Source organism: Pituophis catenifer, unplaced genomic scaffold, assembly GCF_029215685.1.
Source record: "Pituophis catenifer annectens isolate HBS135680 unplaced genomic scaffold, rPitCat1.0.hap2 SCAF_2, whole genome shotgun sequence".
Taxonomy (NCBI): Eukaryota; Metazoa; Chordata; class Lepidosauria; order Squamata; family Colubridae; genus Pituophis; species Pituophis catenifer.
Window position 1 is genome coordinate 238592077 of NW_027256882.1, and position 25402 is coordinate 238617478.

The window sequence follows — 25402 nt, forward strand, 5'->3', positions numbered from 1 at the left end:
ATCTGTGGTCTGAAGAGACCCACAAAGGAGGGTTGGTCGGGTTCCAAACCCTCGTCTTCAGATAAGTCTTGGTCGACCAAAATTTCACCCTCTTCTTCCTCAGACATGGAACCCTGACTGATCTTGGAAGGTGACCCTGCCCGTTCCGGAGGAAGATGGCTTGTGTTCATGGGAACTGAGCGCAGGGAAAGGGCCTGCTCATCCAAATAGTCAGAGACACGAGACGAGGCTCTCTCTTGCAGACCTTGGGCAATGCCTTGTCTTATGGAAAGAGCTATCAAATTTGCCAAATCAGGAGAAATATTCTGCCCTTGAGTATTAAAAGCAGAGACCAGAGAAACAGCCTGACCTTGAGGCAGAGAGACATCGGCCTGAGGAGAGGGATCAGGACCTGAGGCTCCAATAGATACCCCGTGATCCCCTTGGAAAACGGCCACCGCCTCAGAAATGGAGACATTGTCTTCCTGGTTGGAATGGTCAGGGGAGAGAGGAGGAGGGAGGGCCTCAGGAGCGCAAGACGAGAGCCCAGGAGGGCGAATCTCCCTCGACGCCGATGCTGCAGGAAGGGCCTTGTCCCGGGCCGTTGAGGAAGAGGAGGCCCTGTTAAAGGCTTTCTCCATAGCCTTATGACGACGCTCCTCATCCTTCGTAGATTTCGAGGAAGAAGAGGAGCGGATCCCTGATGGTCTAGGGACATCTTGGTGCCTGCTCTTCTTGGCCCTATGGCCCCCGGAGGTCCCCTCCCCTGGATCGGGCTCATGGGTCCGCTTTCCCCTGGCCTTCTTCGAGCGGGAAGCCGTGCTCAAACTGGCGTCCGCCATCTTGAAACTAGCCCAAAAGCACGCGAAACTCAAATGAGGGCAAAACCGACCTCTTTAATGCAGACGGGGCTCTCTGCGCCGAAATCGGCGATCCGATCGTGAAGAGAGGGTCGCAGCGGCGCGCGGTCCAAGGAGGGCAGGAAGGTGGCGCGGAATGGGCGTCGCGCGTCCCAGCTGCAGGGCTGAGCCCGAGTCGCAGCTACCGTCAGAAGGAAAATGGGCCGAAATGCTGCCGCGCGGCAGAGCAGAAACCGCTCGTGCGCGCCGAAGGGTCTGTCAGCCGACAGCCCTACCGTCAAGCGGTCTTCAGCGGAATCCCTCAGTTCACGCTGGGATTGAGTTTAGCAAGGCCGGGCCTACAGAGGAAACACGAGACACGCCTGTCCTACTCTACCGAGTCGAAAAAACTGACGCGTAGAGCAGGGAGGCGGGGCTTCGTTTCCTCTGCAGACTCGGTCCTAAACAACTCGCACCCGTGTCGCCTCCCATCCTGACTGCCGTGACCACCCTGACTGGAGAATGCTACCAGTTCGCACCGGTTCGGGCAAACCTGTAGCAGTGGTGGCGGGTGGTTCAGTGAACTGGTAGCGGTGGCAGGGTGAGGCGCCACCCACCCACCCAGACATCATTTTTGACCCTCTGCGCATGCACAGAAAGATTTGCCCATGTGCAGAGGGTCCCAAAATCTCACGTGACACGTACACGCAGTTCCGAACTGATAGGGAAGGTAAGTAGATTTCAGCACTGCTCTGAGGGTATTTGGAGGATTAATTAGATGAATTATATGGGACAAAAAATGGAAAATAACTAAGTCTTCCACTTTGATTTTTTAAAAAATTCTCCATGTTTACAATTCTCCTAAACAGTAAAATAAATTGAACCTTTGAAACTGGATGCTCTAGTTTCTATGACAACAGAAAAATTAGCAGAAGTTTCAACACTACTAAGTACAAAACTTTACACCCACACAGAGCATTGCCAGAATATATACAGGCCGCTCATTCGGTTTGATCTTTTCCAAGTATTTGTATCCTCTTCTGCTCCCACACATTTTTCCCTTCTTTTCCATGTCACATAAACATTTTTCAATCAATTAAAAATTATTTGTGTTCTTATTTTATCATTTCTCTAAAATCTATGTACATACTCCTAATTAAGGTTATTTTTATTAGCAATACAAATAGTCCTTCACTTAGAACAATTCATTTATGATGTTCAAAATTACAACTGCACTGAAAAAAGTGATTTATGACCATTTTTCACACTTATGACCTTTGTAGCAGCCCCATGATCATGTGATCAAAATTCAGATGCTTGGCAACTGACTTATACTTATGACCATTGCTGTGTCCCAAGGTCATTGTGCAACCTTTCTGACAAGCAGTCAATGGGAAAGCCCAGATTCACTTAAGAACGGGGTTACTAACTTATCAACTGCAGTGATTCACTTAACAACTATGGCAAGAAAAGTTGTAAACTGGGGCAAAACTCACTTCACAAATGTCTCACTTAACAACAGAAATGTTGGGCTCAGCTGTGGTCATAAATTGAGGATTACCCGTATAGATGTTTTCACATGACCTTATCCCTACTTTTCCCATCTTAGATCTGTGAATCCATTCTCTATTTTACAGTTAAACCTTCAACTTTCTTCAGTGACCTTTCGTAGTATTCTATCATTACTTATCCGGTACAAAAGCAGGATACAGCATTAACTCCATCCACAAGAATTGCTTACCAATGCCACATCCTCACTGGAATATTCAAGTAGGAAACACATTTGGAGGGAATGTGTTGCACAGAAATCCTCTTTTCTGCTCTAGGTTTACAATATATCTCAAGAAGACTTTCCCTTGTATTGTCCTGAAACACTCAGTGATAGTAAATATAGAAAGAATATTCATTACAAATCTATTTTGAGTTATATTGACCTTGGTAAGTGATGCTGAACCGGACCTCAGAAATGGATATCGTTTATCTAAACCACATAATTTCTTTCTTTTTAGCTAGCTCAGCAGACCATCATCTTAGCAATCTTTTAAAGTAAATAATGCAATCTGTAAACTATGTTTCTAATGTACCATTACATGATATGATATGATATGATATGATATATATGTTATTTTACTCATCACATAATACTAACAATTTCAAGCCAAAATATTGTAGTTTTTGATTATTGTAAAATTAGTATTATGAGGCACCAGTAGGTAGTCTGGTGGTTTACAGATATTTTGGACTGTAATTCATGTAAACTGTGACAACTAACCATGTTGGTTGGTGTTCCTGGAAACGTAATTTAAATCTGAAGCTCTCTACATGGGGCTCCCCTTGAGGAGCACCTGGAGGCTCCAACTGGCGCAGAGTGCGGCCGCACGGGTGGTAATGGGAGCGTCATGGCGCTCCCATGTGACACCTCTCCTGCGCGAGCTGCACTGGCTCCCGGTGGTCTTCCGGGTGCGCTTCAAGGTTTTGGTTACCACCTTTAAAGCGCTCCATGGCTTAGGACCTGGTTATTTACGGAACCGCCTACTACCACCAATAGCCTCCCGCCGGCCAGTACGCTCTCATAGAGAGGGACTCCTCCGGGTGCCGTCAGCCAAACAATGTCGGTTGGCGACCCCTAGGGGGAGAGCCTTCTCTGTGGGGGCACCTACCGTCTGGAATGAGCTCCCCACAGAGATACGGAGGATCCCGGATCTGCGCACCTTCCGCCGCGCTGTGAAAACTCTTTTATTCCATCAAGCAGGCTTGGCCTAATCTCCTCCCTCTTTTAATATATAAATTTTAAATCTGTTCTTAAATTATTGGGGTGTTTTAATTTGTCTGGGCCAAAAAATGATTTAATTCGATTTTAACTGGTTTTTTAAATTTTTGTATTTATGTATCTTATTGCTTGGCTGTTCACCACCCTGAGTCCTTCGGGAGTAGGGCGGTATACAAATCAAATAAAACATAAACAAACATAAACTACCCATGCTGTAGCAAACCTTCCCACCCAAATTGATGTTTGTAAAAGAGGAGTCCCCGACCCCTGGGCTGTGGCCCATTACGGGGCCTTGAGTCATTCGGAACCAGGTTGCAAAAGAAGTGAGCGAGTGTGCACTCATATCCCAGAGCAGCGGCTTAGCATGTGTGCATGTGCTCCATTTATGCAGCAGTGCGGTGCTCGCCGCTCACACAAATGGAACTGCGCGCACACAGAACTATCCCCTTTCCCTCCCCCCACTGGTCCACAAAGCCGGAAAGCTTGGGGAATTCTGTTGTAAAAGATACAGACTGGGAACTGCTTAGCATGGAATTATAGTCATTTCTCAGCCCATCTAGGCTGCTTGTTACAAAATCCTTAAGTGCTTGCATGGTGTTATTCTTCAAAACGATGTAAAAAATAATAGAATTGAGGGAACCCAATGCTTAAGGATTGACACTGCAACTCAAGTTATTTGAGAGCAGTCTCGGACCAAATGAGAAATGCTCTAATGTTAGAAAAACAGTCTTAAGTGTCTAAATGATTAGAAATGTTACCTTTAGGTAAAATATGGTAATTTGTAAGTAATTTTGGCTGTTGTTCAATGGCAGCTGTCTCTAAACATGATATAGGTACAGGAGAGATAGCAAACCCTGTTTTTCACTTGCTGTCTTTCTTGGAAGTAACACAGGAAATATTTGGAGAGAGGTCAACTAACATGATGAAATGTTACAACTCCATGACAGGATATGTGTCAGTACTTACAATGTGAAGCCCTTCCTATTCAGCTAAATAAATGTCACTTCCAATTGCGAAGGGGAAAAAGAAGCAAAGAGCTGGCCTTGCATTCACAGGAAATTTATGGCTAAAATTTAATCTAACCCAGAAACTGCCTCTCCATACTTCTTCTCCATGTATGCAATAAGCTTTTAAAGAGAATCACTTAGCTAATGGTAAAAGTCACTTTTAGATGCACAAATAGAGCTGTGGAATGTTAATTCTTGCCCACCTTGTATTAGCCACAAACAATCTTGCTGAGACACATTATTTATGATCTACACAATTCAAGCAGATATAGCATATCAGGGATTTCTATCAGTGTTCACATTGAGGATTTGAAAGCATAATGTGGCTACGTTCACAAAATGGATACTATACTGGATATATCCCAAGGTAACTTGGGATAGTATCAGCCAATATTTGATCAGTTTGCCTTCAAATGTTTAGAGATGCATTAGAGTATTAGATTCAGAAAGCCTCATTTAAGGCCCTTTGCTTTGAACCTCTTTAAATAACTGATCAGTCTAATCTTCTCACTTGATAACGTAAGAGTAGTATTGCACAGTAGTCACGTTTAACAGGTAAAACACCATGTAACATTTATTAGAGAATACCCAGATGCCCAATAGGCTCAGATAATGCCTATGAAACTCGGGTGTTCTCTACAATCATCAAAATATATTATTTTCAGACAGGCACTCATAATCCTATCAATTTTGATTGCAAATTTTGATTTCACAAGTTACTAAGTCCAGAATAAGAAACTCTCTAGAGTTGTTTCATTTGACAAAAGCACTGGGAGAAAAAAAAAAAGCACTTCATTGTGCTGAAGGTTGAAAATTAGCTTTCTGTATGTGATGCTAGTTATACTAGAACTAATTACAAGTTGCTAAAAGAAATATATACAGGTAGTCCTTGTTTAATGATTGTCTTGGACAGTGACCATTTGCAATTATGATGGTGATAAAAAAAAAGTAAGCTTGTGATCAATGGTCATATTTATGACCTTTACATCTTTCTCTCAGTCACATATTCACCATTATAATCAGTAAGTATACACTACTCTGTGCCTTTCAGATTCCCACCGTCTCGCCCTCCCCCACCACCAGTGGAGATATTACTTAAACAAGCTCTCTTCTTGAACTGCTTTTCACTGCAGTTCAAAGCCTAAAAAGTGCTAAAAATGTCTGTTGAATGAACAACAGACGAGTGAAGCTGGGCAAACCAAGATCTTCAGGTGGTCAGCTATCACAGCCAGACCCTTGAACCCATTAGCAGTAGGACTGGTCACTGAAATTTGGCAATTAATTTTTTTTTGTATTTAAAACATTTATTCTTAAGTAACAATGTTTTGAAAAGGTGGAGTTAAGTTGTAGTATAGTTAAAGGTGTTTTTGTTTCTTATATGTTAATATTTTGCTTTTAAAGGTAAAGGTAAAGGTTCCCCTTGCACATATGTGCTAGTTGTTCCCTACTCCAGGAGGTGGTACTCATGTCCGTTTCAAAGCCGAAGAGCCAGCGATGTCCAAAGACGTTTCTGTAGTCATGTGGCCGGCATTACTAAATGCCAAAGGTGCACGGAACACTGTTACCTTCCCACCAAAGATGGTCCCTATTTTTCTACTTGCATTTTTTACATTCTTTCTAACTGCTAGGTTGGCAGAAGCTGGGACAAGTAATGGGAACTCACCTCATTATGTGGCACTAGGGATTTGAACTACTGAACTGCCGACCTTTCAATCGACAAGCTCAGCGTCTTAGCCACTAAGTCCCTACTTTTACATAAGGCTTTTTCATTTACTTAGATGTCAACCAATAAAGGTAGACCTCATGTAATGTCTACTTATTTAGCGACTGTTCAAAGTTGTGATGGTGCCGAATGAGGAGTACTTATGATGGGTCCTTGTAGCTGCAGTTTGTGATCTTCACTGCTGGCTTTGACAAGCAAAGTCATGGGGGAAGCCAGCAGAAAGTCACAAATACTGATCATGTAACTGTGGGCTGCGGCTATGGGATTTGCCAGCAACAACAATGGGGATGACAGAACTGCAAGTTGATGTGGTCATGGGATGCTACACTTTGCGACTGTGTTGCTTTGCGCTAGTCCTAATTACATTGATACTAGACTACCTGCATCTGATACTACCTGAATCAGTGGTGGGTTTCAACCAGTGTTATAACTGGTTCGCTCCGCGCAAGCGCATTGCATTTCAGAACACCTGAGGTGCAGCAATCCGCTCTGCCGCGCCTATCAGTTGGGCTAAAAATGAATGAATATAGGTAGGTATAGTGCAGGGGCGGGCAGGCGGGCCCAGCTGAGGGTCAGAGCGAACCGGTTCACTCTCAGCTCACCATCACCGCTACCGGCTTGCCCAACCTGGGCGAACTGGTATAAACCCATCACTGACCTATATACATATGCTTCATTAAGGAACTGTTTCCATAACAATTATGCATAGAAAGTGGTAATTTTGAGCTTCAGCATATTTTAAGATCCTTTCTGAATATTTCTTTCAGTTGCCTATTTTTATATAAGAAAAAAAACCAAACAAATTTAAAATGGTTTTGAAAATGGTTTCAAATGAAACTTGAATAGAAATGCATTTAATTTTCAACAGTTCTCTAAGACTTTTGAAATTAAGATGATTTCTTCTATATAAAGAAAAAAAGAAAAAGTCATGTGACTTCTGAGGCAAGGATCATAAATGTGTGCCAAGCAGCCATCTTATTATTGCAATTAAGTATATTTGACTATCAAATAACATGGACGTTTACTTGCCATTTATGAGTAAATACTGTTTTGCTTCATAAATGTCATCCTTGAACTAATAAAGTTCTGGCACAGCCTAGTACACTAATTCTCTATTTGACTGTTGTTCATCTTCACATATATGTTCCTCATGTGTACAAGGAGCCAAACAGAAATCCATTAATTGCATAGTTTAACCTTCTCCCATTTTTGAGCAGATATAAATTATACAGTACAAAAAATAAGCATGTTGGCTACTACATTGGCAGATGTTTTAGATTACGGTTTTTAGATAGTACAAATACTATATTTAGTTGCAAACCAAAATTTTCAATGTTAGAGCAGCCAGATACGACAGACTCGTTAGGAATTATAAAACACAAAGCTTTATGTAATTATTTAAAATAAGATTGTGTATGTGATTTAAATTATATATGACAGTTTTCCTAATCTTAATTTCAGTCACATTGTAGATGTAAAACTGTTAAAAATTATAGACAGGATAAAGGGAAGCTAGGAGCATCAGACCTGGACTGCAACAGTCCAGATTATCATGAGATAGAAGCAAAGACATACAAGGTACTCACCCTCTTTGCAATGATCTTGTGGTAATCCAGATTTTTGCAGCCATAGAGTAAATTATGACAGAGGTAGCACTGTCTCTTTCATTTTTATCAGCCTGACTTTTCCATTTTCTTACAAACAGAATTTCAGATTCTGTTTGTAAGAGTTTCCACATACTGTATAATAGACTACAGGTCTTCTCTCCTTATGCTCTATTTGTCCATTTGTCCAGGCAAGAAACCTTGACAGAGCCCTCATTGTTGTTAAACATTTAGTTTCTTTAAACTCCTGTTCTAATATAAGATAATTAATATCTAAGGTGTCATGAATCTGAAATGCTTTTCCTATAAGGGTCAGCAAATTATAGGAACTGGAAACAATAGTTAATCTATTTTTTAGCCCTTAAATCTTCAGATGCAATTGCTTTTAGGATTTTCAGCTAGAAAAATGAATTTCAGCCTAGTGGAAAAAAATTAAGTTTGGGACAAAAATGGCCTGAAATGTGTCTGTTGCTTCAAACTTGATTAATAACACTTGCTGAAACACTTTTCCCTCTCAGCTGATAGAAAATTTACCATACAAACTGTTGTGGTCTAGTTAGCATGTTTCTCACAAAACTTTGAATTCCTAAGATTCCTAGCACAATATTGCAAGAAATGTGAAAAGAGTTAATAAAATCTTACAAGTAAAGATCTCTTGAGTGTGGCCTTCTAACATCAAAGGACTAATTTCAGCAACAGCATCACTTAATACTTTGCTATGCTACTCTGCCAAACTGATATATAATTCAATTATAAACAGAACTTTATTCTTTATTCTTACTTTATTCAGATGAAGTTCCCCAACAATTCAATTCAAGCCGACCCGAGCACAAAAAGGTGAACTAATACAATATATTAATAATTCCTGATATACAGTGAATATTTAATATTTATTCTGTCCCATAATTGGTGTCAACAGATGAATACAACTCAAGAACTGCAGCATATTTAGGCCATTTTCAAACATTTATTTGCTCTAGAGCAGGGGTGGGTAAATGTGGCTCTTTTACAACCTGTGGACTTCAACCATGAGCCCTGGTGGCGCAGCAGACTAAAGCACTGTTACTAACATCAGCTGCCTACAATTACTGCAAGTTCAAATCTCACCAGGCTCAAGGTTGACTCAGCCTTCCATCCTTTCTAAGGTAGGTAAAATGAGGACCCGGATTGTGGGGGCAATAAGCTGACTTTGTATAAATATACAAAAGTATGAAGGCTATTGCTTAACGCATTGTAAGCCGCCTTGAGTCTCCGGAGAAGGGCGGCATATAAATCAAATAAATAAATAAATAAATAAATAAATAAATAAATAAATAAATAAACTCCCAGAATTCCTGAGCCAGCTTGGCTGTCTCAGGAATTCTGGGAGTTGAAATCCACAGGTTGTAAAAGAGCCACATTTGCCCACCTCTGCTCTAGAGGGAATTTCAATTATCAGCTTGACAGACAAGGAATTCAATTGGTTTAATTCATCAACTAGAAAAGGAGTGCAACAGAGTATGATTTGCTCAAAGTGATTAGATAGATGGTATAGACATATACTTTTAACAGGACAGCAGCAGGGATGGGCTGCTGGGGGTTCGCAGGGATTCGGGAGAACCTCTAGCTAAGATTCTATGCAGTTCAGAGAACCCCCAAATCCCACTTGGCTTGAGAAAAGACTCCGGAGCATGGGGATGGCAAAAACGCCCCCCTCCCCACCGTGATGCAGGAGCCCGACTAGGACATGCCTACCTTGGCCACACCCACCCAGCAACCGGGCAGAGAACCCCTTGCTAAAATTTTTGAAGTCCACCCCTGGACAGCAGGGAGATAAAGAAGAAGCTGTTATCTGTCTAAAAATCCACCCCATCCACCTACACTGACTATGGAACATCTCTATAATGTGAAACAAAAAGGACAGTCCAGTTTCCTATAACACCTACACAATAACTGCATCTGCTCAGAGATATTACTTTTGGTCCCTGTGCTAATGATATTAGTTTGTTTGGATTTTCATTTTGAACATCAAAGGAAAAAAATCACCTAGATGATGAACTGCATAGATTATACCAGAATAGGAAAGTTTTTGACCTCTTTAGTCATTTGAAGAAAGCTGAGATATGACAGGGATTAATAAGAAAATATGTCAAGTCAAGTACCAAATAATGGGAAATGTGCACACATTTCTACAGTGATTCCTCTGGAGAGTGAGTTAAGCCGAGAGTTAATTGGCTCAACTTCTACAAATCAACAAAAGCCCTATGACTTTTATAAGGAGGCAATACCAATAGGTTGCCTTAGTTTCTAGCCCACAACGTGTTCTTTGCTGTTGTATTTATTAAAAACTCTTTCATGATGCCATGAACTAGATACTATACTCAGTGGATTCTTATCAACACAAAGGAAAGTAATAATGATAATAAAAGAATGATAAAAAAGAATATAAACATTGTTACTAAAAATGCTTATCAAGAACAATAATAAATTTACTACATAGGAAGAAATGGCATTTTCCACAAACTCTTCCAGAAGCTTTTTTAATAAAACACCAGGAGAAAGTTGGTTTTTTTTCTAACCCACTACAATTATGCTTTTTATAGAATATAAAAGAAGCATTTGTAGGCTTTTCTATGCTGGGTAGCATTTGTCCTCTTCCTATTATCCAGGTTTCTTCTCTTTCCCAGTATTTCTCAAAGATAATGAAAAGATATTTGTCAAGACTATCATCATGGTCTCTCAGTACCTTAAAATGAAACTGGAGTGGCTATTGGAAACTTACTCAACTCATTCAAAATAAATTGGGATTTCTTAACCATGTTTCTATCAATCTCAAGTTTCAATTTGGCCTCTCTTTTATGCTTTTCACAATTGCATGATGAAAGGTATAGACTCAAGAGTAATTCTGTCTTTTGTTCCCTTTCAGAATTTGAAATCTTCACTTAGCAGATAATCATACTATTTTCCTTACAAATTTTTACATACTTGAAGAATACTGCACCTTAAAATGTTGTCTTTATTGTCCTTGCATTCTTCATGAAACTCTGTTCATTTTGATGTTTAATCTTTATTATAATCTCAACAACTCCAGACTACTCTATTGTATTCTTCCATAGTGATTTTTTCTCTTTCTTACTTCCTTTATTTTCAGATCTTCACTAAACTTTGTGTAAACACATTGGCTTCTCCTGCTGTCTTTTCTTTTCTTTTTTTTCTTATTGTAATTATTTGCAATTATGATATTATTATCTTTTTTCAAGAACTCACCTAATTTGAGCATCTTTTCCTATTACCATCTCCTTGCACGGACTATAGTTGTTTTCAGTTTATTCTATTTACGTTTTTCAAACTCCAATATAAGTGTACAATGACAGTTTTTAAAAAAGGTAAAGGTTTCTCCTATCCAGTTGTATCTGATTTTAGGGGGCAGTGCTCATCTTTATTTCTTAGCGGAGGGAGCCAGTGTTGCCTTTCTGTGATCCTGTAGACAGCCTGACTATACGCCAAGGCATGAAGAATGCAATTACCTTCCCACCAAAGTGGTACTTATTTATCTACTCACTAGGAAATAGAAATGTCTGAAATATTGAGAGAAATTTAATTAACATTTCTTGATTTTGGGGGGGAAATGACAGTTTTAATTTCTCCTAAAATCAAGAAATAATAATTACATGGTCAAGTTCTCTCAATATTTCAGTTACTTCTATTTTCCTTCCCTATTACAGCTAGTCCTAACAATCACTCTTTGATCAATTGTTTAAAGTTATGAAAGTGTTGAATAAGTGTACTTGTAACAACAGTCCTTGAAGTTCCAGCCATGCAGCACAGATAGTCCTTATAACCAAATGGAGTCTGCCCATTATGGTTGTAAATTGTAACATTCATAATCACAGTTAAAAAGAATATACAGAGTTCTAATTCCCTGATTATAACTTTCCCTGATCTGAAGAAGATTGTTTAAATAATCAACCCACATCCTTCTTTTACTGTGTAATTTGAGTGTGCATATTTACAAGGGACCTCATGAAATGAGCCAGGGCAGGCTCAAATGTTTAAATATAATGACATAAAACAAACAAAAAATCCAAGATGTCTGCAAATTAAAAAAAAAAAGATGTTTGCAAGTTTGTATGCATTGCTTTCAGATTTTTTTTACTAGGTATTGGGAGTGAATTGATGCTAAAAAAGATTAGCATTACCAATGGAAACTTTTCTCCAATGCTCTCATTGAGGCCTTAGAGAAAAAAGATTATTCAATGTTGTCTCATTTAAAAAAAACCTGCAACAATCAGTTTTTTTTACTCCTGGGAATATTGAGATATCATATTAAAAACTTGTAAACTTTAGAAGAAAACACTAAGATCATAGAATTGTCCTTTTTATTTATGTGAATTGGAAATATATTTCATTTGAGGATGCTACATAATATATGTATTTAACAGGATGCGCATTATTCTGATATCATTATCAGGCTACAAGAATAATCACAGGGTCAGGATCATTATATTATTTAAAAAAAAATAAAACTAACATCTAATGTAAAGTATATTTATCTAAAGATTACTTAGAATAGAGAATAAAACATTGTACAAATTGCAGAGAAAGATGTGTCTTTACCAGCCTTATTATATATATATATATATATGTGTGTGTGTGTGTGTGTGTGTGTGTGTGTGTGTGTGTGTGTATGTAGGTCTTTGGTTATTCGGGTCTTCTCCCACGTAAAATTGGAAGTGTCTTGGCGACGTTTCGACGAAGTCTCATTCGTCATCTTCAGGCTGGTGTTCTCGGCTTCGTGCTTCCAGGAGCAATGTGAGATCGCAGCTGTCTCTTCCTTTTAACTGCTAGTGGGGGTGTGAGCTGATTGGGTGGGAACTTGGCTGTGCTCTGATTGGATGGGGGGTTGGTTGTGCTCTGATTGGCTGGGGATGTGTTCTGTTTGGGTGGGGGCTTGGTTGTGCTCAGCTTAGTCTGAGTTGCAGGGGGATTTGAGCTGGTGAGCTGCGTTGTTGTTGTTTGGCTTCGTGTTTGTTGTTTGGCTTCGTGTTTGTGTGAACAGCCAAGTTCCCACCCAATCAGCTCACACCCCCACTAGCAGTTAAAAGGAAGAGACAGCTGCGATCTCACATTGCTCCTGGAAGCACGAAGCCGAGAACACCAGCCTGAAGATGACGAATGAGACTTCGTCGAAACGTCGCCAAGACACTTCCAATTTTACGTGGGAGAATTTTACGTCTGTGAGGCACGGAAAGAGACCATCTAAAATATAGCTCTATGAAGTTCTTGCTATTCCAAAATTACCGCTGGTTACTTATTATCATGCTCTATCATAACATCTTGGGTTACTAGTCTTTGCCTCATTGCTCAGGCTTTATGTTCCAACTTGTTTTTGACAGATCTCGATAAGTCTGCATGAATTACGTAGAACTTTGAAAAACCTTTTGGCTTTTGCTAGCCTAATGGTGTAAAACTAAACTTTTTGCTAAGTTCTTATTGGTGTTTGTTATTACAATTTAGTATTATGGTTTGTCTCACAGTTAGATGTTTAGACTGGATTTGGCATTTTTATTGTTTTAAAAACATTGCTAATATTTTGAAGAACTTGTACAAAAACATGTCTTCATGACCAAACGCTTTAAATTACAAATTTACATATTTGTAAATTTGTAATTTTACAAATTACAAATTTACCATTTGTTAAAAATTCTTTACAAATACTTTAAATAATTGAACATCTAAACTACAAAAATGGAACTTTGAAGATTAACACAAGTGAAGACACTTATTTTTCTTAACACTTAACACTTGTTTTGTACTTTCAAAATGAAAAAGTGAATGTGGAACTCCAGTGGATTATTTAATGTTGCAAAAGTTTATGTTGTGTATGTCTATGAAATTCTCAACTATAATATGGAGCAACACAGTTCTAAGAAGACTGCACTTTTTTTTTTTTTGTATATAGATCAGTCCTAACATTTTGAAACCTTCACTTGACTTTTAAGAGGGTATTTACTCCCTATTCAGGCATCCAAAATATGAAACCCTCCCAAAGTTTGCTTATTAAAGTGAGCATCTGGTCACATTTTCAGTTTAAAGAGTGGAGGAGTAGCCTGTCCATAATTAATAAAAATTATTCACATTTTTAGAATTATGTTAGCATTCCTAAACTTATTTTCTTTGCCAATCACAGCAGTGCATCTAAACTTTAATTTCTACAAATATTTGAGAAATTATTAAATTAATGCAAAGCTATTTTTCATAGACATTTACTGTGCGATTATTTATCTTGTAGATCAATTATCCTACCAGATCTCATTTCACCTTCGCCAGATCCATCTCACCTTCAGGAGCAGAAAGGATATATGCTGTTCAAACTTTCAGTGAACCTATTTAATATATCCTCTGATAATCTGTTTTCATCTGACATAGGCCAAATATTTCAACCCAGCTCAGGTTATCTTTAGATCAGACAGGTTATATAGGTTGGGAAATGCTTTTGCAGAGATTGCCATTAACTATTTCCTGCTTCTGTCTGATACCATGCGAGTGCCTTTTTATGGAAATAGATGAATGTTTACTGCTTCATATATTTTTGTTTTCATTCTATCATATTTCAACAACAACAAAAATATTGCTAACTTTTACTACCCATGGAATCGTCAAGTGTCAAACTTGACTGAACAGATAACATCATCACCATCACCAACTTTTACTAATACAAATATCTACTGATATTTTCAAACTAAAAATTATGATTACTTCTTGGTAATGGTGGGTTTAATTAAGTATATATTTCAACTTTGGTCACAAGTTCAAGCAGACACAGGATTTAGTTCTTCTCTATTTAACTTGAAAGTTAGTCATTTATTTTGTGGAGATTTTCATATTGGAGCATCTGTTTTACTCTACTGGTTAATCTTACAAAAATGTGTTTGTAACTGGGTGACAGGCATTATTTTGACATTTTCACTCATGAACATGAGAAAAGCTTAATTTAAAAATAGCTTCAAAATGCTTTGGGGGGTTCCTCATAATACTCTGACCTTAAAAGTAGTTTTACAGTTTATGTGTAACTTAAAACTTGAGTCTGATTACCTCAGACTTTTTTGCCTGTTTATTTAACTTAAGTGCTTCTCATCTTTGCTCCTGATAGTCCAATCCTTTCAATCACACTATAAAGATTATTTCAAGGATTATTATCAGGAGACAATAATCTCTTGATTATTTAATCTGAGCCTTCCAGAATGAATAACAGAATACAGAATTGGAGAGGACCTTGGAGATCTTCTAATCCAACCCCCTGCTCCAGCAGGAAACTCTACACCATTTCACAACAAACAGTTGTCCAATCTCTTCTTAAAAATCTCCAGTGTTGGAGAACCTACAACTTCTGGAGGCAAGTCTTTCCAGTGACTAATTGTTCTAACTGTCAGGAAATTTCTTAGTTCGAAGCTGGTTCTCTCCTTGATTATTTTCCATCAGTGCTTTTTGTTCTGCCTTCAGGTGCTTTGGAGAATAGGTCAACCCCCTCTTCTTTGTGACAACCCCTTAGATACTGGAACACTGCTAGTCCGAGGGTGAAATGCTCCCGGTTGTGACCGGATCGCCCGATCTGGTAGCGATGGTGGCGGGTGGTTCGGAGAACCGGTAGCAAAAATCCCTGCCCCTCCCATGCCACGCGATCATCAGAGACTTTTTTTTTACTTTTAAAAGCATTTTTTCTACAACCTTTTCGGCTGAAGAGAGGGCCTATGCCTTCCAAGTATAGTGGGAGCCCCATGTGCTCTGTCTCACCATGCCCAGGAGGCCTGAGCCCTTTCCCGGTGTTCCGCTCAGGAAACTCTTTAATGACTGACTGGGTGAGCCAGGATTGTGGTTATTGAATGAGGTGGTCACACAGCATCTTGCTTAATGGCTGCTTCATTTCAATGACCAATATTCCAGGCTCAATTGTGGTTGTAAGAGAACACCTCTAACCACATTTACTACTTTTTCAAATTTAAAGAATACCACTGATAGAAAATGATCTTATGAGGTGAAGTGTCAATTGCTGTTCCTTTCATCAGATTTAGCAGAATTTAGAAATGATCAATTAAAGGCATATACCACAAAATGGCTTCAAACTAATTGCTCTTATAACTCAGTAGGAATATGTTGATCATTAAAATGATTAAAAATAAAGAAAAGAAATAAAATTAAATAAAATGTAAGGAACATTATTCAACCATGGAAAAGTAATCTAAAATCTATACTTACAGGCTGAGGCTGTTCTGCAATACAGCAGTTGAAACACAACCAGAACTCACTCATTTTTTTTTAACAGTTCAAAGTGCAAATCTTAAAAGTTAGGAGCAAGACACAACACTTCAAATCTGAAAGGTATCTTGCCCTAATAATCAGTGTGCATGTGGTCCCACAGTAGCTAAATAAAATTCGTCCTTTAAGCTTCTTTGTCTACAAAATGAACCAAGTTGGCGTTCACGTAATTCTCTTCTTTATCTCTCAAGGTATTGATTGCAGCATCACCAAACCAATAGTTTCCTTCATTTATTAGCGTTTTAGTAAAAGCCTGAAAGAAAAGCAAAAAAGAGAAAATTAAAGAAATGTGATATATTGCTTGGTACATAGTGAGGTTTTAATTGCCAAACATTCCATATTCTACAAAGTTATACGCTATATGGAACTGAATATAAAATTGCTTTTTATACAGTAAGACCCATAAGGAATAAATCTCAAATATGCAGAGATTCAGAACATGTACTTTATCTTGCCTTCACTCCTCTTCCATACTTACTTACTTACTTACTTACTTACTTACTTACTTACTTATTTATTTATTTAATTTCTATACCGCCCTTCTCCCGAAGGACTCATCTCAAAGAACGCCAAAAAAGGCCACATTAAATATTCCATGTGAACATTTTCTGCATATCATAAAATGACACAGTAATAGTCCTCCTGATTCTTTATTTATTATTGTAATTACGGTAAGTTTCTGTTAGAATATCCTCTGTCTCTGTAGTATTTGTTTATGTCACTGGCCTGCTAAATAATCCTAGTTCATTTAAGTGTGTTTAAGCAACCTGGTTGTGTTCTTACTGACATGCTATTAGATGAACATAAATTGTCTACTGCTAACCTACTGCTGAAAGAAAGGGAGTTTTCAAAATATAGACTATTTTTGAACTGCTACCTTAAAAGGTGATAAGCTTCTATAGTGGAAAAATTGAAACACACAAGATTCCATCCATACTTTTGTGAGACTGAAGGGGTAGTTAATCTCTAACCTAGATGATTTTTTTTTTTTTGAAAAGTTAATGAGGTATTCTACTGCTTTTATTTAGCTGTTTGGCATATTCTCCCATATTCTTTTATGCTATGGTCAAAATATATTACAAAAAACCGCACAGTATCCAAATGTATGATTAAAAGTCTCTTAAACTGTTATGTGTGGCCAATTTACAGTCTCCTGAGATTTAAATTAGGAAAGTTTACACCCATCGTATTGATATGCAGGAACCTAGTAAAGACCTAGCTCTTCGCCTAGGTTTTTGGGGAAGGTGAATAGTGAGTCTCTTGAATGAAAGCTTTGGGCTGGCTTGTGTGTATGTGGGTTGCTTACGCTGTATGCTGTTTCAGGGCATTTGTTATTTCTTTTTATCATTTCCATTTTTTTTTTTATATTTAAGTGTAAGCTGCCCAAAGTTGTTGAGGGTTACAGTAGGTAGCCTAAAATTATAGAAATGAAAATAATTATCATTAAACCCCCAGTACTGTTTTATAGAAAAGATATGGATTATGCAATCAAAACAAATCCTATATACATTCTGAATGTTAGTGTGGTTTTTGTTTAAAAAAGAAATCCTATATTTACTGATAATTCACATTTTTTTTTCATTTTGAAAAAATCTCTCTTCATTCTCTTAGCCCCCCCCCCTTTCCCCTAACATATTTTGAGTAAAAGTGGCTAAGAATTTGGAGTATTAATTCCATATATTAAGAATGGGAAGAAGTTTTCTATCTATCTATCTATCTATCTATCTATCTATCTATCTATCTATCTAATCTATCTATCTATCTAGGGTAAATATACAGTACAATACAATTTTCAAACCTAAGGGATTCCTATCTTAAAGTTAAGATAGGATCTCCTTCTCTTTCCTCCAAGCTATAGTAATACAGAAGCTATATGTCAAAACATAACATACTGCAGTTATAACATAATCAAGGTAGGTCTTGGTGATTTGCAGGAGCTACTTCTGAAATGAGAAATGATACCTAGCATTCCATCTGACTGGCATCCAGATGAAGCTAATCACAATGACAGGTGCTATTCCATTCTCCCAATATTTTTCTGATATGTGAAAAACAAAATATATGATGCAAGCATGATCTTTATTTTATCACAAATAAAAGTCTTCTTTGGTAAAGAAAACCAAAGACAAATGTCTGATAATATTATTTAGTTTCCTATAAAAATGAAGCTAATAAGGCACAATTTCACAATGCAAGAAGTTTAGAAGAATTGTGCTTCACTTATAACATTAAACCAAGATGTTTGGTTTATTGTACTTGTAATGGCCAGGTTCATACATGCTAATTTATAATAGGTTTGATCACAGATCATGCTAAAACAAAAACAAAGCCATATTAGATCTTTATCTTTTATTTGTGTATTGTTATCCTTACATATCAGTGGTAGGTTGCTCCCGGTTCTGTCTGGTTCTTTAGAACCGGTAATAAAAGCAGCGGGAGGTTCCGCCCACCCGCCCTGTCATCATAATTGATGATCTGCGCATGCGTAGAAACGTCCGAGCTCCCATTGAGAACCACTAGTAAAGGAAAGTAGAACCCACCCTTATTACACATACATACACTTTGGACCCACTATGGAAGGGTGAATGCAGAAAACTCCCGGGAATAATCAGAAGAATATTGTACCTTGTTCTGCCAAGTGTTCTGACAGGAATTTCCTGACAGTGGGAATGATCAATCAATGGCCTTCTGGAATGATCAATCAATGGCTTGCCTTCTGGAATAATGGGTGCTCCGTTGCTAGAGGTTTTCAAGAAAAAACTGGACAACAATTTGTCCAGCATGGTATAAAGACTCCTGCTTTGGGCAAATGGTTGGACTAGAAGACCTACAATCAGGGGTGGGTTCTAATTTTTTTTACTACTGGTTCTGTGGGTGTGGCTTATTTTGTGGGTGTGGCTTGGAGGTCATGTGACTAGGTGGGCATGGCTAGCTGGTCAGAGTCATTTCTGGAAGGTCCTCACACTTACAACCAGTCCTCGCACTTACGACCTGACTCATTTGTTTGCTTTTAACACTGATCAGCTGTAGGATGGCCCTTTGAAGCCCCGTGGCAAGAGTTTAAACATTTTTTTTCCCTCTAGTCATCAGCTGGGACTAAGGAGGCAGCAATAGATTGTGGGTGGGACCAAATAAAAGGTAAGAATAACGTGGGTGGAGGGGTGGGGGGGAGGGCGGGGGGGAGAACCGGTTCGGTGACGTCATATCGTCACTGCTACCGGCTCTTCCGAACCGGACCAAACCGGGAGGAACCCACCACTGCCTACAAGGTTCCTTTCAGCCCTGTGATTCTATGACTCACACTTATGACTGCAGCATTCACCTTCTGTGACCTTCCCTGCTAGCTTCCCACAAGCAAAATCAATGGGGAAATCAGCAGGGAAGGTTGCAAGTCACTCTGCTAAGTCGCTTGCACTCTCCCCCATCTGGAAGTAGCCACCCCCCCCCAGCCCCACTGCACTTGTTCCTCAAGGGCCACCTACCCTCCCCCACCCAGGAGCAGCTACTCTTAATGCTATTGTGCCTGCCGGTCATCTGTACACCCTTCCCTGCCTGGCAGCAACCTCTTATCTGCGTGCCAGCCTGCTTGCAAGCCATCTAGGTCTTGCTTAACAAATTGCAATCCACACTAACCGGAGCAGAAGGGAGTGCTGGGATTGTATTGCTGAGCAATGCAGTCATGTTACTTCATTTTTCCTTTGCTTCACAGACCTGAGGAGGTCATAAATGTGAGAATTGGTTGCAAAGGTACTGTGTGTCATCACTGTCCTAACTGTGAGGGCTAGGGGTAATTGGAAGTATCTATTATTTAACAAAAATAAAAGTGGCAGTCTGTCTACAATTTAAATATGGTATTTTTAGCATTATCAGCAACTGTAGACTTGAGGATGGTAGAGACTGTAGCTCAAAGAAGCTAGGGAATTCCTGAGATAAGGAAGGCTGTCTGATGTTTAAATCATTTGAAATCTTTAATTCAGATGATCCATTTGGTACACACGTTTCTCTTTCCGTAATTAAATTTGTAACTGGTTGAGTTTTTATTTTCTCACAGAAAAATATGGAATGCAGGTGATTGCATTTGGAGGGGTATTCTTATACAAGAATTTAATGGTCTCTTGAGATGACATCATTATCTATACTTGTTTCCTTTGCAATGCTGTCAACACATGTTGCATTGCTAAAAAAAATATGAAGCAATCAATTCTTCCCTATGAAGTTTTGATTGGGATTGAAATTAACATGTGTTTTCTTGTATTTCTTATAAAAAGTTTACATAGGAGGTATCTGAAAATGATGAATGTTTTAAGAAATTTTACCATCCTAATGTCTTGATCATGTTATGTATGTTATGAGTTTTTACCATAAGCATTTAATATTGATAATTTCTTAAGCCATCTGCTCTACATATAGGAAATCTACTTTCTGTTTGATATATAACAGCTGCATTGAAGTCATGTAAAACCAGCATTATCTGAGGACGGTACTGCTTTACCAGCAAGAGGCTAGTAAGGACAGATAGTAGATAACTTAGTTCATTTGTTCTGTTGACATTCTGGCAGATAACAAATTTTAGGATTTCCCATTGTAATATCACACAGTATTTTTTCCCCTGGAGTCAGATGGAACTAGTGTTAATGGGTCATGCAATTTATTTTAACTATCATAGTTGAATTGCGCTTATTTCCCCACTTTCCACTCCTGCTCCCTATTAGGATCACATAACCTAATTTGATATCCATGAAATACTTGGCATAACCTATGCATAATAAGGCATCAGACAGCAAGTTTTTGCTCGATGGCATAAACATGCTGCTAAATAAACCACAACAAAATGCAGAATTCTTGAGCTGCTATATCGCATAAAGCTAGCTATAAATAGATCTTTGTACCACTAGAATATAAGGCAAGGTTGAATCGGTGTTTTTTCATTATTACTAGATAAGCACGGCTCCTCCTTATGCATAATAAATGCAATTCTTCTCATTAAAATCATTTAGCAGTTAATATATTTTAAAGTTACAAATTAAAGACCTCTCTCCTTCAGAAAACACATCATGCTCAGTTACTCCCACGCAATTTCCTTTGCAGCTAACAAGCCTATGACTATTTAAGGCCTTGTAAGGCATGTGGTTATTTTTGGATTTCTTTTGCTTTGTGAACATTTTCAGCTTTCAGCCTGACTATAAAGAGATTTTGTGATATGCACAAAATTTTTAAAAATGGGTTTCCCCTCTCTTCTTTATCTTTGTTTTAGAGTGATGCAAACTGTTTGGGCCAGAATAGAGTTTATGATACTGATCTAGTAATTAAATAAAAATGTTTAACAGATAAACATTTCAAATTAGATTGATGCTTTGAAGATCAAAGCATTCATTTCTGAGTTGGATTTTTAACCCCCAACTATTATACCATATTATCTGCTTAAAATATTTCCCCTTACTTCTTATTGTACACAATTTATAGAAACATAGAGGTGTTACCAATAATGTATGAAAAAGCAGGGGTCAGAAGTCTATGATCCTCATGTTATTACCAAACTAAAAGACCCAATATCCTTCACTATTCACATCTGAGCTTGGGTCTTGCAGTTCAGTACCTCCAGGTTCCAAATCTTAGAAGATAGAGTAATTAGAACACTTACTAGTCAGACATTCAAAGTAAGATTATGTCCATCGTATGAAAAACATTGGAGACACTTCAAATACAGTTTACCTTGTGCATTTTACGTGCACTTCTGTATTTTATTTAAGCATCTCTGTGCATAAGTATTCTTTATACTGCTGCCCCACACAGAATACACCTTCTGATTTAGCAAATATTCCCACGAGTGATCTACAAAATATCTGTGTAAATGAAATTAACATTGGGGTAGGAAGAAAATATATTCAATTAAAGGGACAAAGTTATAATAGAACTAAAATGAACAGTAGGAGAAAATATTACTTTCAATTTAATTTACTGAGATACACTTTACTTCAAGTGCAGGTAGTCTTCGACTTGCAACAGTTCATTTAGTGACCGTTAAAAGTTACAACAGCACTGAAAAAAGTGATTTATGACTGTTTTTCACAATTACAACCTTTGCAGCATCCCCACGATCATGTCAAGATCAAAATTCAGAATCTTCATACTTATGACCGTTGCTATGTCCCAAGGTCATATGATCCCCTTTTGCAACCTTCTGACAAACAGATTTGCTTAACAACCAGGTTACTAAGTTATCAACTACAGTGATTCACTTAACAACTATGGCAAGAAAGGTCGTAATATAAAGCAAAACTCGCTTAACAAATGTTTCACTTAACAATAGAAATTTTGAGCTCAATTGTGGCTGTAAGTTGAAGACTATAGATATTGCCCTTTTACTGCTAATTTAGCACAAGAGGGAAGTTCATTTTCCATTGCATATTAAGTATTATTTTAATCAAAATAAAACAGTCTATACACAATGCAGTTGCCTCCTGAAAAAGCACCTTTGGGACAACCATGACCTGGATGACTCTACAGACGTTTAGTCTATACATAGGGAAAAGTCAATTTTTGCTGCTGGAGGTATCTGTTGCTCTTTTATAGTGCTACAGCAAGCAAAAAAATATTGGTTCCTGATTATCTTGGAAAACAAGGTTTTTTTATTTTTTATTTTCTATTAATGCAAATGTGGTTCATTTTATCCCATTTGCTGCCATTCTCATTTCTATTTCTGGGCTATGTAAAGGGAATGCAAATGGACTGGTCATGAAACAAACTCTCCCTCCCTTCCCCATAGGTAGAGGAAATTTCCTAAAGCTCAGTAATGGATGCAGCTTCATCAGCAAGAGATTATGCTGTTATGCTGACCAAGTCTGTTTTTAGTCATTTCTGTGATTAAATACTGAAAGGTTTCAAATAATGATAGGCACAATGCTTGTGAATAGTATAGTGCAGACTTTCTGTAGGATGACTAATTGTAGGTAGCTTTACAGTATTTTAAGAGAAACTACACAATAATTAAAAGTAGCCTTATTATAAGAGAAAGAAGCAGCCGACAAAAGTATCTTACTGACTTACAGGAATCTGTCATTTAAACTCTGTAATTACAAGCATGTTTTGACTTCATGAAGTTGATTATATTCACTACTTATTTTGAGAATGTAAAAAGGATCACACGAAACCACTGCAATATATACAACATGGAACTTTAAGAGATTATTTTTTATATTCTTAATATTAATTTTTCAACAAAAATTCATTTACGCTATCCATTGTATAAATACCAAATGTCTTTTTTTAAAAAAACAAACTAGTTTTGTCTAAAATTACAGCCCTCACTGCTACCCTTTGGAGTAATTACCTCAGCTTTTTCCCCTTGTACCACACTAATTCTGAACTTCTGTGTCTGTCAAGAACTAAATATATCCTAGAATCATCCATAATGCCACTCACCAGTTCCTGAAAATGATACAAATTTTGTCTACAGTGTTATTTAGAATACATTAACTATGAATCTACAGCCCATTTTTAAAGGAAATTATTCTAATTTTCGGCTGCAGTACAGAAATGTGCAAAAGAAGCTGCCATATTCGGTAAAAATTATCTATCATAAATCTTATTAATGATTTCACTAAAGAGATATGGCAGCTAAACACATCTAATTCAATATTGCTCTGAATTCCCAAATTTTAGAACCTGATCTAAGGCCACAGCTTAAGACTAACTATATTTGGAAGGGAGGGGAGGTGCCAGCCTCATTAAAATGAAATGTTTTAATAATAGTCAAATAAGATTAAGGCAAACTGTACAATTTACAGTAATGATTTATACAAGCTGCTCTGTGCCTGACGATGAAACATGAGTGGATCACACAAGCCAAATAATGTTCACATGCCGCTCTAATACCCCCAAATTTATAGAAATGCATCCCAATTTTTCTAGTCCCAAAGGTCTTGGAAAAGGCTCCTATTGCTGTCTTTTGTACCAATATTCACAGCATTAAGCATAAGATATTTTTACCATCAAGAGGAAGAATGTGAATATTAATGGCAGTTGTTGATCAGCACTGTGTTGTTTTGAACAGATGCTGTGAAAAATAACCCAAGAATGATCATTTATCTAATATCCAAAGATCTATTTCACAAGGTTTAAGTTTATATTTAGATGATAGTATACAGCCTATGATCCCAGGCTTGTATACAATTTTCAGCTTAATTTAAAAATCCTCTGACAAAGATAATCGGTTCTAGGAATAGAAAGAATGGTGATTCCATCCTCCATTTTCTTCAGGCCTATCCACCATTAGGATGTGACTAGAATCCTCCACAGGTTACTTTATGTGGTCTTCGACGGAATTTGGTTATCTATGCTATTATATTCACAATTTCCTGCTTGTCAGAAGAAAGGACAACATAAGGAATTATTTTGGAGGGCATTTCACATACTACTTCATATACATGACTCCCTTCCCACCGACCATCCAAAAATCTACCTGTGTGCCAATCTATCACAAAAAAATTTGACACACATTACTAAATGTGTGACTCTGGCTAAGGAAAAAAACTGTATTCACTCTCCTCTTTCCTCACTCCCCTTAGCAAGACTGTGCTGGAGCTAGTTGAATCATTCCAAACAGCTGGGTGATTAATGAAGTCTATTGTATTCACATCAGCACCATTATTTGATTAAATCAGAGCTTATGCAAACAGCAAATCACATGGGTGAAGACACACATCTTATTCCCACTGAAATATTTTTAGTCAATTTCTTCAAATGACTATGGCCCTAAATGCTGCTGAAACGTAAAAGCAAAAAGCAAAACAAAATGCCTGAAATCAACCAAGGATCTCCAACTTTTATAGGAGTATAAATTCAAATCCTGCTGTCGCAAACGCCCCAGGCTCCATTTCAGTCTTACAAGTTGATAAATATTTTTAAAGGCACTAATAGCTGTCATCAGAAATGGTTTCATTTGTCTAAAACAGATTTTATAAAATCCCAACATCTATCCTCTTCAGAAGACTGTGGTCTTGCTTATCTATAAAGCTTAACATCTCAAATTGTGACCACATTGTCTGCCTAGCACTTTGGAAGACAGCTCTAATTCTTTTCTGCTAGGCCTGGTTGCTAAGGTGCCAGCTGCTCAGCCAATTCCAGCTGAAACGCAGATCTTTCAAGGGGGTACAAAGGGCTTCATTATCTTTTCTCAGAGCACT

The 25402-nt window shown here is 37.9% G+C and overlaps 1 protein-coding gene across 3 annotated transcripts in view; it reads right to left on the reverse strand.

Moving 5' to 3' along the window:
• Window positions 1-25402, reverse strand: part of CDC42SE2 (CDC42 small effector 2) — a 75109-nt gene that overhangs the window by 15476 nt on the left and 34231 nt on the right. For all 3 annotated transcript variants that reach the window (XM_070935673.1, XM_070935671.1, XM_070935672.1), the window contains exon 2: window positions 16158-16470. In XM_070935673.1, the coding sequence (XP_070791774.1) occupies window positions 16158-16211 (54 nt within the window). In that variant the 5' untranslated portion in view covers window positions 16212-16470. The remainder of the gene's footprint in view (window positions 1-16157; window positions 16471-25402) is intronic.